The 17,883-nt window shown below is 31.0% G+C and overlaps 1 protein-coding gene across 4 annotated transcripts in view; it reads right to left on the bottom strand.

Annotated features, from left to right (window-relative positions):
• The window catches only part of LOC114334919 (gamma-aminobutyric acid receptor subunit beta), a 609,053-nt gene that overhangs the window by 95,045 nt on the left and 496,125 nt on the right, over nt 1-17,883 (bottom strand). For all 4 annotated transcript variants that reach the window (XM_050656321.1, XM_050656322.1, XM_050656320.1 and 1 more), the window contains exon 7: nt 3,419-3,522. In XM_050656321.1, coding sequence (XP_050512278.1) covers nt 3,419-3,522 — 104 coding nt within the window. The remainder of the gene's footprint in view (nt 1-3,418; nt 3,523-17,883) is intronic.

Below are 17,883 nucleotides of genomic sequence, written 5' to 3'. Positions count from 1 at the left end.
ATGAAACTGAACTAGCAAAACACAGGCGTTACGATTAGTTTTTAAAGGGTGTTACAGTTTCACTCAACTTAAAAATTTTTTTCACAAGAATGGAGTTCATATTGAAAAAACATGGATTGCTTAATCGTCCAGCGAAATACATGTCTAATAATAATATATTAGTCCTGGATCCCGCGTACAAAAAAAGTTTATTAATAGCAGCTAAAAGTTTGTTAATAGCTTAACGGTGTCTAGTCGGACAAACTTTGATGTACGGGAACACTGGAATAGGGAAAGTTTTAATTGTGGAACACGTTACAGCTTCCGAACGTCAGACTACGAAAACGTCCTATGTATTTTGTCGGACAGAATTTCTAATTGATTTGTTACCCTCTCATTAAACTCTCATGGAAAAATGAGACTGCTATTTACCACCAATATAATTCCTGTCATGTGACATGTTCTACATGTCGGACTTATTAAAATGTCCAACATATTTTTCGGCAATACATTTTTCATAATATGAAAAAATGTATTTAACTTTATATAATATATTATATGATATAAAGTTTGCTATTGAATAAACTTAAAACGAAAAAGTAGAAGAATGTACAGGAGGATATGGTCTGGGCAACAGAAACGAAAGAGGTGACAGGCTTATCGAATTTTGCCAAAACAATAATTTTGTCATAACTAATACATTGTTTAAAATGCCAAAGAGAAGACTATATACCTGGAAGTCACCAGCAGATCAAGAAGGGAGAATTGTAAGAAACCAAATAGATTATGTATTGATTAGACAAAGATACAATAAGAACGCAATTATATCTTCAAAAACCTATCCAGGTGCCGACATAGGATCAGATCACAACCCAGTAGTGACCAAAATTAGGCTCAAAATGAAAATAATAAAACGCAGAAAAACAGATGTAAAAATCTATACAAGTAAACTAAGAAACCCACTCATAAAACAACGCCTGACAGATGAAATTAATAACCGTTTAATGAATGTTAAAGAACAAATCCAGCAAAATACTGAAACAGAGACAAAATGGTTATTAATAAAGACAGAAATAGATAAATGTCAAAAATAAATTCTTACACCAACCAGATACAAAAAGAAACAATGGATGACGGAGGAAATCTTAGATTTAATGGAAGAAAGACGTCAGCATAAAAACAAAGATAATCAGACGTACAAAAATGTGGATAAACAAATAAAATCCAAAATTAAACAGGCTAAAGAACAGTGGTTAAAAGAACAATGCGCAGAAATAGAAGAACACCAGAAAAGACATGATAATTTTAACACACATAAAAAAATTAAGGAATTAACGCAGATCAACAGAAAAAGAAAACCGGGAATACTAAAAGATACAGATGGGAAACTTGTGTTGAGTACTAACGAAAAATTAAAGAGATGGACAGAATACATAAATGAATTGTTCAAAGACAATAGAACAGAGCAGATGGAAGTCGAAGTAGAAGATGATACGGTTTTGAAGATATTAAAAGAAGAAATTAAATCGGCATTAAAAAACAGCAAAAATGGTAAAGCAGTAGGTCCAGACCAAATCCCAGTAGAAAGCTTAAAATGTATAAATGATGAAACCTTAGACATTATCGTAGACTTGTTTAACACAGTGTACAAAACAGGAAACATACCAAAACAATGGTTACTCTCAACCTTTTGTGCTATCCCTAAAAATACAAACGCTAAAGATTGCAGTGAATACAGAACAATATCATTAATAAGTCACATTCTCAAATTATTCTTGAAAATAATACATGGTCGTATAAACAAAAAACTAGAAGAAGGAATAGATGATAGTCAGTTTGGGTTCAGAAACGGACTAGGAACCAGAGAGGCGTTATTTGCTTTTAATGTGTTAGCTCCAAGATGCATGGACATGAATGTGGATGTGCATGTTTGTTACGTTGATTTTGAGAAGGCTTTTGACAAAGTAAGACATGAAAAATTAGTCCAAATTCTAAAGACAAAAAACATAGACAAAAGGGACTTACGAATAATAACAAACCTTTACTGGAATCAAAGAGCACAAATTGTAATAGATAACGAACCCAGTCCAGAAATTGAAATCAGGAGAGGAGTTCCGCAGGGATGTATTATGTCTCCATTACTCTTTAATGCATATAGTGAAGCCATTTTTGAAGAAGCATTGCTATCTCAAAGTGAAGGAATAATAATTAACGGAAGATCTATTAACAACATAAGATATGCAGATGACACCGTGATTATAGCAAGCTCTGCTGAACAACTCCAACTACTACTGAACAAAACAAACAATTTCTGTAAAGAATATGGACTAAAAATGAATATAAAAAAGACCAAATACATGATAATAAATAAGAAAACAAACATACAAACAAGCATACATTTGGGAAATGTACCGATAGAAAGGGTTGATAAATACAAATACCTAGGTACCTGGATTTCAGAGAAAAATGATCAAACAACAGAAATAAGGACCAGGATAGAAATAGCAAGAAATGCGTTTGTAAAAATGAAAACAGTTCTCTGCAACAAAAACCTTAGCTTAGAAGTGAGAGCAAGAGCTTTGAGATGCTACGTGTTCTCGATGCTACAATATGGACTTGAAAGCTGGACATTAAAGCAAGAACACATAAATAAGCTACAGTCATTTAAAATGTGGTGTTACAGAAGAATGCTTAGAATAGCATGGACACAGAGGAAAACGAACACGGAAGTACTGCGAGAAATGGGTAAAGAATGCAAAATAATAAACACAATAAAAATAAGAAAGTTACAATATCTGGGACACGTAATGAGGGGACCGCGATATGAAATGCTAAGACTGATAATACAGGGAAAGATAAGAGGCGGAAGGGGTATAGGAAGAAGGAGAGTGTCATGGTTAAAGAATTTAAGGGACTGGTTTAGATGCAGTTCTATAGAACTCTTTAGAGCAGCGGTGGATAGAGTAAAGATAGTGATGATGATATCCAACCTCCGATTAGGAGACGGCACTTGAAGAAGAAGAAGAAACTTAAAAACAACCTGCTAGTTTTCACAATAGTAAACTAAAATCACGTTCCACAATTAAAACCTCCCCTGTTCAAGTGCTCCCATCCATTAAAGTTTGTCCGAATAGACACCGTTAAGCTATTAAGAAATTCTCAGCTTGCTATTAATAAGTTCTTTTTGGTACGTGGGATCCAGGCCTATATACCATACAAGCTATATTCCCTATTTAAAAAATAAGCTTTGTGGTACTGGAAAAGAGTGATTTTAAAATGACACATATATAAATATGTATATCGTTGAAAAATTACTATTTACACTAAGTCTAACGAATAGTGAGATATATCAGGGTGGATTATTCTAACTGAACAATCGTATATAATTAATTTTTGTGTATCAGATTATTTATTTCAGGATGACAACCGTTACACTTACCCAAGAAATGATGACAATAAGGCCGGACGGGATGTAAATTTGGATAAGATAGTAACCCATTGATCTCACGAATTGTATTTCGCAGGCCAATCTAGAGTAGTTTCCTAAATAAAATCAAATTGTTAGTGTTGAGACGTTCACTTAAAAAGTTACTTAAAAACTACTTCATACTGCTTTATACCACTAAACGTTTTGTGCTTTTAAATTACTCACTTTGTAAACGTTTAAATGTAAAAATTCATATTTTAAGAGATTTAATTTTATTTTATTTTTTGTAATTTTTTGGAAAAAAATAGAATGAGTATTTTTGCTTGTAACAATTTGCACTGCGGTATTTTTCAACTTTAAAAAGGCTATAATAAATTAACTTTGATGCTTTCAAAAAATTGTCTTTATGTTTGTTTAAAAAATATGTCCATCTCTATTCAACTAAACACCTTACTAGGTGGTAAAATACTTTTTTCAATAATTAGTATCTGGGTGTTGCAGCTTTGATTCTAAATTATGGTGGCCAATGGAAGTGATTGCTTTCTCCCGATTTAGATGTGTTTGTTAGCATGTACTAAAATAAAAGAATCAATATTTTATACAACACAAACGTAATATGTAACAAAATCACAATTATGTGATAACAAATAGTGAATTTATGTGGTCATATTTATAAATTATAAATTTTATCACAAAATACAAGTTCTCTAAAATATAAATGTAAAAACACATTTATTTTGTTTTAGTTTAAGTTGTACTATTTTTGCATTAAAGATAGCAATTAAAAAGCTAAATTATAACATATAAATTTAATTATTTACAGTGTTCTGCAAGGAAACAACCATCGCCAGATTGAATTAGAAGCATCGTCAGAAAAAAGCATTACGAAATAGCATCTTACTGCATATAATATAACAAATAAAAAAAGTAAAGTTTGCTCGCTAATCAGGAGAATAGCATAACAGAAATAAACTTTTTTTGTAATAGATTCTTTAACAATTAAAAATATAAAGGACATATTTGAAATTAACATAATATTTCCTAATTTCTGAAATTAACTTTTGGAGTCTTTAAATTATTGACAAATTTAGTAGTAAAAGAACCGTTCTTGTAAAGGGTGTAACAAAAGTAAGTCATAAATTAAACCGCGTATTATGGAGTCAAACATAGCTTGATTAAACTTTTAATAAAAATTGTGCAAATTAAAACAGTTACAGATCTTAGTTACAAAACATAAATCTTTTTATATTACCTTCTGAATTGTTTGATATTTTGTCATATAATGAAATATAAAAAGCTTCTCTTCAAGAATATAACAAAATGTGTTGATTCTGTTGATATCGTTGAAAATGGAGTAAAAAACAGGACGTTTTCGATCTGATTCAGATCATTCTCAGTGTCTAGAATGAAGTATTTCCACGTTAGATTGAACGGAAAAAGATTAAAATTGTGACTGTTAATAAAAGCATGTGGTAAATACTTACATTCCGTAAAATAAATGAAACTAACACAATAGTTGTAATGGGGACATCAAACTATATGGATTTGTGTCAACATTCCTAGTAATTAACGTGACCCTAGGTCGAAGTTATAAGATTAATATTAAATACTTAAAGACAGTATATATTCATTCGCCGCCTATGGATTGTAGTGAGTAGTCGGTTGTAATCTGAGCTCCCGAAAAAGTAACATTTTAATAAGGAAATTCAGCGAAAAATTTCCTAATTTTTCAGTAGTGTGAATATAAAATAGTTTTGGTGCTGTGAGTTGAAAAAAAAAATTGGAACACTATGGTTATTACAAGAGAAGTAAAAGAAGCTATTGAAAATGCTGTAAGTCAAGCCATTATAAAAAGTCTCCAAAATAAAGATATTATAAAAAGTCTTACTGATAATGTCGCCGTAGCCATTATAAATACCATTGAAACCCGTCTAGGTAATTTAGAAGAAACAGTGGCGTCACTTAAAGTGGATATTAACTCCACTAAAACAAACTTGGAGCGCAAAATAGAAGAATTGAACGAGAAATTTGATCGACTAGATCAAGAGAACCGGCGCATGTGTCTACGAATTTTTAATCTAAAGGAAAAGGAGAAAGAAGACACCAGAAACGAAATAATTAACCTAATAAATTCTAAAATGGGTTTAAATTTAAAATATGAAGATATTAACTTATGTTATCGAATTGGTAAACAAAACAAGGATAAAGCTAGGGCTGTGTATCTTAAATTAAATACAATCGAGAATAAGCAAACAGTCTACGCTAAGAAGAAGCTACTAAAGGGTACTGGGGTAGTTATTAAGGAAGATCTCACTAACTTAAAATTGGAATTGGTAAATCAGCTAACCAGTCTTGTGGGTTTAAAAAATGTGTGGACTGACAATGGTAAAATCTACGTCTGTCGAAACGGTAACGTAAAAATAATAAAAAATTCTAAAGACTTTGATGAATACAGAACTCATTATAATTTGTAAATAATATGTGTTTTATCAATTGTATTATTGCTAATGCTCTCTAGGTTTTAAGGCTTTAAATTTTTGTTTTCGATACCATTTTTCTATTTCGCTTTAATAAACGATTGATTAAATTTTGGGATATCAGGTACAATTTATGAATAAATGCTTGAATATCTAGAAATTTTAGATAATAGTCAGGAAATCGATACAAAAGAATATAATAATTTTCAAGATTACTTACTTGAACTGGAGAGGGTAAAATGGGAGAATGGAATTGGTGTGATTCACTTTAATATCCGAAGTTTACAAAAGCATTTTGATGAACTGCTCATATATTTAGAATCAGGTAAGGATCTTTTGGACATAATTATTTTATCCGAAACTAGGGCGGTAAATATAAATGATTTTCATATTCCGAATTACGGAATATATTATAATGAATCGTGTATAAATAAATGCGATGGTACGGTGATTTATATGAAAGATAGTATATCATCTACAATTAGTACTATAGAGATAAATGATAGTAAATTTCTCCGCGTGAAATTTTTAACGAAACATTTAAATACTTATTATTCAGTTGGGATAACTGCCTATTATCGACCACCTGCAACAAATACTCAAATATTCTTAAACGATCTGGAACAATATCTGCAGCAGTTGGATATGCAACATCTTGAAGTTTATGTAGGTGATATAAATATCGACTTTTTAAAATCCTATACACCCGATACAACTAGGTATCTAAACATATTAAATACATATGGTTTCATCTCTTATATAAATAAACCTACAAGAGTTACTTCTGATTCTAAGACAACAATAGATCATATATTTATTAGGAAAACTAATAATATAGAAAGTAAAATTGATATAGATTCGATAGTTTTTCAAACCGATATGACAGATCATTTTTCGCCATTTGTTTTGATATCCTTTAAAAGCTGTGACAGTATAAATACAGAACATAAAGAAAAAAATTACAACAAAAAAATTGACTTTAAAAAAATAAATAATTATTTAAAAAATGAATCATGGTCTGAAGTAATTAATAATAATAATGTTCAAATTTCTTACAACAATTTCATTAATAAAATAAACACAATTACAAACTCTTTCACTAAAATTGTTGTCAACAAAAATAACAAATACAAAAAATTACAACCATGGATATCTACGGCAATAATAACATCCATTCATAAACGTCATATCCTCAAAAAACAACTAAATAAAACGCCTACACCCATTCTAGAAGCACAGTATAAGGAATATAGAAATAAACTTAATGTGTTAATAAAAAAACAGAAAAATGATTACTATAAACAAAAATTATACGGTACTCATGGGAATACTAAAAAATTATGGAATATTATTAATGAGGTTGCAGGAAGTAAAAATACACTAGATATTTCTAATATTGATATTGTTAATGAAAATGGGGACTGCGTTAAAAATAATACAGATAAGGCAAATGTGTTTAATAATTTTTTTATAAACTTAGGAATGAAAATGGCAAATAAAATAGAAAATTCAAATTTACCTGATAATTTGTTGAGAGATGTTTATATAGAATCGTCTATTTTCTTAAAACCGGTAACGCAGGCCGAAATAACTATTTTGATATCTAATTTAAAGAATAATTGTTCTCCTGGTCCCGATAAGATTAGTAGCAAATTAATAAAATATATTCATCTTAATATATTGGGCCCATTAACCCATATAATAAATCTCAGTCCCTCAACAGGACAAATACCTACGCAATGGAAGCAATCTATAGTTTCTCCCATTTTCAAAAGCGGTTCTAGAAATAAACTAACTAATTATCGACCGATATCTGTAATAAATAACTTTGCTAAATTATTTGAAAAAGTATTAACAAATAGATTGGTTAGCTTTCTGGATCAGCATAATGTTCTTTCTAAAATTCAATACGGTTTCAGAAAAAAATCCTGTACAGAAGATGCCGCATTGAATCTAGTTGAAACAATAATTAAAGCTCTCGATAATTCTAAAAAATGCCTAGCCGTCTTTCTGGATTTGGCTAAAGCCTTTGACACGGTATCTCATGCCAAACTGTTAGGTAAATTGAATAATTATGGTATTCGGGGTATTGCATTAGATCTTTTTAAAAATTATTTAACAAACAGAACGCAGCAAACTAAAATCGGTGACAAAATAAGCACTAATATTAATGTACAGATGGGGATACCACAAGGAACGGTGTTAGGACCTATTTTATTTCTCGTATACATAAATAGTATTGCAACAATCCAGAATTTTGAGGGACAGTTGGTATGTTACGCAGATGATACTGCACTCATAATTACAGGAAATACTTGGGAAGAAGTGCATTTTGCGACAGAGGTTTGTCTTAAAAATATTAGAATTTGGCTAAATCATAATCTTTTAACTTTAAATGTCGAGAAAACAAAATATGTAACATTTTCCCCAACAGTTACGGACCAACCATCTTTAAAGATTAGACTGCATAATCCCAGATGTAAAGATAATATATGTGATTGCCCCATACTAGAACAAACCCCTGTAATAAAATATTTGGGTGTTATGATTGATCATCACACAAGGTGGTCACATCATATTACCTATGTCTCTAAACGTATAAGAGCTTTAATACATCAATTTTATAAAGTAAGGTTCATTCTATCTAAGTCCAATCTTATTATGATGTATAATTCATTAGTTGAATCAGTTCTAAGATATTGTATAACTATTTGGGGTGGTGCATTCTCTACTAATTTAAAAAATTTGCAAACTACACAAAATATTTTACTTAGAATAATATTTAAAAAACCTAGATTACACTCAACATCTCTACTCTACCAAGAAACAAAATTATTCAAAATACGTCAAATTTATATACACCAATGTCTCCTAAGGACCCAATTTTCAAAAGTAAAAAACAATAAAAAAACTTCAATTACTAGAGCAGCTACTAATCTACATCTAAATACTAATTTATTTAAAAAAACTGTGACGCAGAGATCATTTTCCTATTATGGTCTTAAACTATTTAATATGTTACCAACGCATTTAAAAGAAATTAATATAAGACATAAATTTAGTAAAGAAGTAAAGAGTTTAATTATCAGTAACCCGGAAATGTTTAAAATATTTGAAAATGTTTGAATTTGATTTGCACGGCCAATTCGTATTTACTCGTTTTTTACTCTTTCATCTAATCATCTAATAATCATCTAATAAAAAAAAAAAACTAAATCACATAAACAGTTAAAATCTAAAAAGAAATGTATCGATTTGCTATTGTTATTGAATGTTTTGATTTATATTTTACTTTAATTTATACATATTATAGACAGTGTATTTAATAAATTATATGTACATTGTAAATTATATTGACTGACATCAGTGGGAGGTATCCGACAAACAGATGCCTTGTGTCTAGGTCTGCCTCCGGATGAATCAGTCAGTATAAGTATATTAATTAGGTCTGTTATATGTATATTGTATAATAACTAAGTGGTTGAATAAATTATTATATCAAGTTCTTTAAGTATTTAATCTTAACCCAATAATATCGACCTAGGGCCACTTACTTACTTAGTATTTGCTGTTGTTATTGTATTGAATGCTAGTATTTACCACATGCTTTTATTAACAGTCACAATTTTAACCTTTTTGCATTCAATCTAACGTGGAAATACTTCATTCTAGGCACTGAGGATGATCTGAATCAGGTCGAAGACGTTTTGTTTTTTACTCCATTTGGATGACACTTTTTTAAGAAAGTTTTAGTAAAAAATTTTATACCTTAATACAAACTGAAAATTTTACTTTTATAGTTTTTATAACTACTCGTATGGTATATAGCCAGCTACGGGGATTTTCCATCTAATTTACATTAAATTATTATTGTGGCGCTATTAATTTAATACAATATTTTTGAAACCTTTTTCGTATGCTAAATTTTCAAAAAGTCAGTTTTTATCAAGTTATGATAGCTTTTTGGTTATACTTCAAAATTTAAGTCGAATGTTAAACACTTTGTTTGTCGATTGTTGCTACGGATACCTACTAAGCAGGGACATCAATAATTTTGTAAGTATAATACACAATCCGGCAAAATTAGCCGAAAACCTTAAAAATGGGACATGTTTGATGTATCAAATTTCCTAAACGTGTTGTCAGATTTGAGTGATTCTTTTGGTATGTTATAACCTCATTATTTAAGAATATCGGTGTAATAATATTGTTGCTAGACAGATAAATGTCATTTTATACCGGGTGTAACAATCATACTGTGTTTTTTTCTTAAAGTTCGGAACACCCTGTGGAATATTTTAGCATAATATATAAAATATTGAAATTAAAACTCGATTGTAGATTTAGGCGTTCTTAACATTTTCCTTTTTGATTCATTTACTTATGTGTGATAATAAAAAAGTTATGTGCGTTAACAACTATCCATGTTTTTCATCAGTTAATCCTCATAGTAGGGGAGGAAAGTATGCTAAATTTGCAGTTAATTGAGCGTTATGGGGACCTATTGGATTGTGAAGAGTGGGTGCTAAAACCAAAAAGAGTTAAGTTAAGTTTTCCATAAAGTGTGGAACTCTCCATTTTTTAATTTTATTTTCCATTTCCACCAATCGTTTTTTCCGATTATAGCGCCATCTATCCGTAATCGAAAAAAAATGTTGCGAATAAAAGTTGCTTCTTTTTACGTCAAAAATCCAAATCTGGAATAAAAATTGGGGGCTCCTATTTACGATTTTAAAGTAACCCCCCACCCCACCTACGTCGGGGGTCGTGTTTAGTGCCAATCGATAGATTTTTGAAAAATATTGAATACGTGTATTTTGCAGTTTCTCGATCTGACGTTTATTTCGCGAAATATTCGTTTTTTTTTTATGAAACTTTGTAACTGTTTAAACTACTTTATCAGTTTAAACTACTTTATCTCAGGATCCTGCTCTGTAAAATTTGAGCTGGAGATGCATCAAGATTTATTATGCAGGTATTATTATATTCCATCACCAAATCTCTAAAATCAACATTTTCCTCATTACTCTTTCTTAAAATTTGTTTGCTTATATTGACTGCTTTTTCTGCAAGTCCATTACTCTGGTGGTAATGTGGAGTGCATGTCATAATTGTAATGTCTTTTTCTCTATAATAATTTTTACATTTTACCGAAGTAAATGGTAGATTATCTGCAATTAAAATTTCTGGATATCCAAATCTACTAAAAGTATCTTGAAATGAGTTGATTACTGAACTGGAGGTTTTATCGTTTAATATTGAAATGTCCAACCAATGCGAAAAATAGTCTACAATTACTAAATATGCTTTTGAACCATACTCTAAAATGTCTGTACCAACTTTATTGAATCTTAGTCTGGGAATGTCATGAGGCATCATTGGTTCTTTAAAATTATTTGGTCTGTATTTCTCACATATCCTGCATTTTTTTATATAGTTTGTCACATCATCATTAAGTCCTGGCCAATAATATATACTCCTGGCTTTGTTTATAGTTTTACTGACTCCTATATGGCCTTTGTGAAGCAATTTTATCATGTCAAGCCTAAGTTTTTTCGGAATAATTATTTTGTCATCAATAAATGCGATGCCAGCTTCAAAATACAGTGAATCTCTTATACCATAGTACTTTTTACACACTTGAGGAACATTTTTTTCTTTTGGCCACCCATTATAATAAAAATCAAAAATTACTGCTAATGCCTCATCCTGGCTAGTAGCTAGTCTTAACTCAGATTGCTTTTCCTGGCTCATAGGTAAATGTTTACTCACTGAGTGGACCATTTCAAACATTTCTGGGTCATGTGTCTCTATATTTAAACTGGACCTAGATAGCATATCAGCAAAATGTATGTCTTTCCCAGGAACAAAATATACATTTAATCTGTACTTGAGAAGTTTAAGCCTTAAACGTTGGAGTCTAACTGATCCAATTTTGGAAATTGGCTTCTTCATAATGGAGATTATAGGTTTGTGATCTGATTGAACGTCAACATCAAAATTATAAATAAAATTGTGAAATTTTTGAGTAGCATAATAAATTGCCAATAGTTCCTTCTCAGTCTGACTATAATTTATTTCACTATCATTCATATTTCGTGATGCACAAGCTACTAATTTTAAAATAGAATCATATTTCTGGAACATACAAACACCTAAACCATTTTTAGATGCATCACATTGTAAAATAATTTTTTGATTAGGATCATAAGGGACTAACGCTGGTGATTTACAAATTATGTTCTTTAAATTATCAAAACATTTTTGATGTGACGGGAGCCACACCCATTCTACATTATTTTTAAGTAATTGACAAAGAGGTTGAATATGTTCAGCCATGTTCGGAATGTACCGTCTAACGTAATTAAATGCGCCCAAAATTCTTTGTAATTCTACTTTACTATTTGGTTTTTCAAGTTTACAAAGTGATTCCACTCTGTCAGGATCTATTTGCATCCCTTTATGTGAAAAAACTTGACCCATAAATCTGACCTCTTCTTGACAATATTGAAATTTGTCCCCATTAAACTTTGCTCCTACTTCTTTAGCCCTTTCTAACACTTTTTTAACAGTTGTATCATGTTCTTCTTTTGTTGTTCCCATAACAATCATATCATCATGACAAATCAATAAATTCTCTATACCTTTAAATTTATCTTCTACTACTTCTTGAAACAGATCTTGGGAATTTGATAATCCATATGGCAATACTTTATATCTGAAAATTCCATAAGAAGTTGCAAAACAGCATTTCCATGATGATGTCTCGTCAAGTTCTAAATGATGATACCCTTCAGAGAGATCAAATACAGAAAATATCTTTTTACCTATCATTTGTGCACAAACATCTTCCAATTTATGTACTACTCTTGGTTTGCGGACTATTTGTTTGTTTAGATCTAATGGGTCTAAGCATAAACGTAACTTACCATTTTGCTTTTCCACAATAACAATGCGGTTTATGCTTGCTCTGGGGTCAATTTCGTTAACTTTGACAATTGCCCCTCTTTTTGTCAACCTATCTAATTCATTTTTTAAATTATCTCTAATTGCGACAGGTACATTTACGGGTGGGTAACTTACTGGCTCAAAATTGTCTACTGTAGTGATCCTATGTTTACCACAAAATTTACCATGACCTCTAAAAACTTCAGGGTTAAGGTTTATAAATTTATCCCTTTCTGCTAATTCTAAAGTACCACAACTCTCAATATTGTTGATTCGTTTAACTAACCCCAAATCAATACATAATTTACCACTTAAAAGAACTCGAGTTGCCCCATTAATAATTGTAAAATCCTCGTAAACATACTTATTTTTATGTTTACAAAATAAATTTACGACACCCATTGTTTTAGCCTGAGTACCCTCAAACCCTTTCAGTACATAATGATTATCCCTAATTTTAAATTGTTTATCAATTTTCTTAAAAATTTTTAATGGAATTATACTTACATCTGCACCTGTGTCAAGTTTTACTTTAATTCTCTTGTTTTCAATTTCTATAATTTCATCCCAAATATTTTGACTACTTACATTTTGGTATACTTTATTGACATTTCCTACAAAACTATCAGCTGATCCATCACTGCTATCTTCATCTATGACATCAATATTCTTCACTCTACACGACTTTGCAAAATGGTTTAAAAGCCCACATTTCTTACATTTCTTTCCATACGCTGGACATTCTCTGGCCCCATGAGTTGATTGACATCTTTTACACTTGAATTTTTCATTGGTATTCGCTTTACTTCTAGAGTTATTATAATTTCTATGGCCCTGGTACCTATCTTTACGAACTTCTCCTATGTCTACATCTTTTCTTTCGGTATGAAATTTCAAATTTTGGTTCTTACTTTGTTCACTAGTTCTACAAAATTCGATGGCTTTTTGTAGGGTAAGTTTGTCCACTCTCAATAGAGCTTCTCTAGTAACTGGATCTCTGATGCCCATTAATATTTTGTCTCTCAGAGCTTTATCTTCGGCTGTTTGTTCTGGATCAATTTCATTATAATTACATGTTCGAATCAAATGTCTACAACTAGTAAGAAACTGCTCAAACGACTCTCCTTCTTTCTGGACCCTCATGATAAAATTGTATCTTTCAAATGATTCATTCATCCTTGGATTAACATACTTATCGATTAGTGATATCATCAAGTCATACTTGTTATTTTCGGCTTCTGGGATCTCGAATGTGGACATAATTTTGGCAGACTCAGCCCCAATTATATTTCTTAAAATTGACATTTTCATTTTATCTGCTGACTGGTCTTGTCCCGTTGCTAGTAAATAATCTTCGAAACTAGTCTTCCAGAACTTCCATTCGCTTGCAGCATTTTGATCCTGCAGGTCAAAATCTGGTGGTAATTTTACATTTATTCCCATCACTGCCATTGTAGGTTATGTATGGTACCTCGTGTACAAGTTGCTATAAATTTAGCTTTTCGACTGTAAACTGTAACCCAACTAGCTGTTTGACTGCGCCATGTTTAAACTACTTTATTTAATGGGTTATAAGTCAAACAATCATAGTATTGAGTAAACTTATATATTTTTATAAAACTTACTAAACATCTTACATACAATAAATCATACAAGTGACAACCATGTTGACTGGCTTGAAGTTAGCCATGTCATGTCTAGCACGCAGCCCCTTGCTACGCTGTTACACAGCTATATATATTAAACAGTAACTAGCCCATTTCTCACCCCGCTCATCGTCAGATTTTTGAAATATAAACTATTTTGTATGTACTTAACTTACCTTATCTCTTAATCTGATAATTTCTAGTTTTTCTAAGAATAGATTTTTTTTCGGTCCCTCCGAATTCCTCCGTGAATTCCCCGGTGTTAAGAACCAATATATGGTATAGGTACATTTACAGGCATACAAGGTTTCTCCCCATGTGATAATCTGACTTAATAACGTTATCAGAAGTATGGAAAGACGAATGACTGCAGTTGTAAGGGCTCGTGGGGGAAACACACGCTAATAAAGCAAAAAAAACGCATAAAAATATCATTTAATTTCAAATTGTGCAATAAAGTTAATGTGTTTAAAATCCGTATTTTGTTTGAGTCTAATATTTTTGTGTTTTACTTCTTCTTAAACAGATTTAATATTGTACTACTATTGTAATACAAATTCAAAATACTTCACCAATATTTGTATTGTGATGTTATCTAAACAATATTATTAGTATATAGACTAGGGCAGTGATGGCAAAGTACGGCCCGCAGGCCAACTCCGGCCCGCGAAAGCATTTCATCCGGACCGCCGAGGGTCCATCGACATGGACAGTATACATATAGCTTTAACACAAAAAGCATTTTTTTCTATAGTTGGTCCTATAGTTTCTATAGTGGCCCTCCTACAGAATTTCTTGAACTTTCTGGCCCCCCAATAAAAAAGTTTGCCCAGCACTTGACTAGAAAGAAAATACTTAAATTTGATGGTTCTTCCTTAAATAAGCCGGTGTGTGTATTATTAAACTTATTAAACTAAACAGAAAATGACGAGTTATTGATGGAAAACATGGCTAATTGTTAACGAACATATTATCCAACATAAGCAAATAGTGAGAAACCTTGTACCCTGTAAATGTACCTCTACCATAATATTGGTTCTTAATACAGGGGAGTTCATTAAGGGTGGTCCAAAAAAAATCTATCCTTAGAAAAATTCGAAATCGTCAGATTAAGATAAGGTAAGTTAAGTATATGCAAAATAGTGTATATTTAAAAAATCTGACGATTTGAGCGGGGCCTAAGAAAATGTGAGTCACAAAGTTTCACAAAAAAAGCGAATATTTCGCGAAATCACCGTCAGATCGAAAAATTAAAAAATACGTGTTAAATATTTTTCAAAAGTCTATCGAATGATACCAAACACAAACTCCCAAGGAAAGGGGTGAGGGGTAAATTAAAAATTTTAAATATGAACCCTGCGATATTTCGCGAAATGAACATTAGATCGAAAAACTGCAAAATACACGTATTCAACACTTTTGAAAAATCTATCGAATGGCACCAAACACGAGCCTCCACGGAGGTGCGGTGGGGGATTTAATTTAAAATCTTAAATAGGAGTCCCAAATTTTTATTGCAGCTTTGGATTCTTTACGTAAATATAAGCAACTTTTATTCGACACATTTTTTCGAATTATGGATAAATAGCGCTATAATAGAAAAAAAAAACGATTGTTTCAAATGGAAAATTAAAGTAAAAAATGAAAAGTCCCCCACTTTATGGAAAACTTAACCTTTTTCTGGTTTTAGCACATACTCTTCACAATCCAATAGGTTCCCATAACGCTCGAGTAACTGCAAATTTAGCATACTTTCCTACCCTACTATGAGGATTTATTGATGAAAAACATGGATAGTTGTTAACGCACATAACTTTTTTATTATCCCACATAAGTAAATGAGTCGAAAAGGAAAATGTTAAGAACGCCTAAGTCTACAATCGAGTTTTAATTTCAATATTTTATATATTATGCTAAAATATTCCACAGGGTGTTCCAAACTTTAAGAAAAAAACACAGTATGATTGTTACACCCGGTATAAAATGATATTTACCTGTCTTACAATAATATTACTACAACGATATTCTTGAATAATAAGGCTATAACATACTAAAAAATCACTCAAATCGGACCACTGGTTTAGGAAATTCGAGACATCAAACATGTCCCATTTTTAAGGTGTTCGGCTCATTTTGCCGGTGTGTGTAGTTTTTTAAATAATTTTGTCAGTAACCATAAGTAGGTAAGTGTAGTAAGTAAGTGTCGTATATTAATTATCGCTATTTTGGCACATAGAGCTAAATAAAAACGGAGAAGTGCAGGAGATTCAAGGTTCTAAGAGAAAAAATCTCCTAATTAGAAGACAATTTGCGGATGAGTGATAGAAAATTGATTGTCTGGTAATGCTGGTCGTCCAAAAGTATAAAAGGTGGGTAAAATCGATGGGAAGATTTTAGTTGAAATTTAGTTGAAGCTATTCAATTAAATATTTCGTGCATGCTGGTTTGATAAAGATTTGAGGCACCACAGCTTCATCCCTATCACCTAACAACCTTTTGAGGATTACTAACTATAAATTATGTTAACATAATGTTATTTTTCAAATGGTGCTTTTTGAAAAATGCTCTACTTTATACATCAACATCAATTTAAATAAGCATATTTTATTTTCTGATACAGCTTCCTACAATAGACGTGGGCAAACAAAAATCATAATGCGTATATCTGGTTAAAAATCCTTAATGCAAAAAAGACCTCTTATCTCCGAAAAACTATACTATGGTCAACATGAACATTAATTATTGTAGTCAGTAACATTATACGACTGGCATTTTCTTTCAAAAAAATTATATGGTAAAAGACATTTTCCGGTCTTGCAAAATGTTGGACTAGACCAATAATTACAGGTGTAAATAACGCAATCATGCAATATTCGATATATTTTATAACTAGTGGGTCATCTTATCCCTGCGGAGCAAAATAACCAATATATTTATGTAGAATGCATATTTTTGGAAAGTATCTTGGACGTCGCACCTTCTGTGCCTCTTTCTTTGTCACCTAAAGGTCCAGATCTTAACCCACCTGACTTTTCCTTGTACTTTTTTTTTTTTATAAAAGTAAAGCGTATTTTGTAGGTACCGATTTTTCTAGAAATCAAAATTTTCTAGAAAAATCCGATTCCCTTTTCAAAACGGTGCTGAATTTGTATTAATGGATTCCATTTTTAACTTCAACATTTGTAAAATATTCATATATACATAGGTATAATAGATATTCATGAACCAGAGTATAACATGAAAATTCGTTTATCAATTAGTTTTTGTAACTTAGAATATTTAAACCCTATTCAGAAATTAGTCGTGTCTGGATAAAAACTGACTTTTCGACAAAATAGTAATAAGCAAAAAATATATTATTCAAAAATATTATGTTAAACTACTGGTGTTACAATAAATATTAACT

The sequence above is a fragment of the Diabrotica virgifera genome, chromosome 7, assembly GCF_917563875.1.
Source record: "Diabrotica virgifera virgifera chromosome 7, PGI_DIABVI_V3a".
Classification (NCBI taxonomy): domain Eukaryota; kingdom Metazoa; phylum Arthropoda; class Insecta; order Coleoptera; family Chrysomelidae; genus Diabrotica; species Diabrotica virgifera.
Note: the sequence above shows the minus strand (reverse complement) of the source record. Positions and strands in the feature narration are given on the sequence as shown.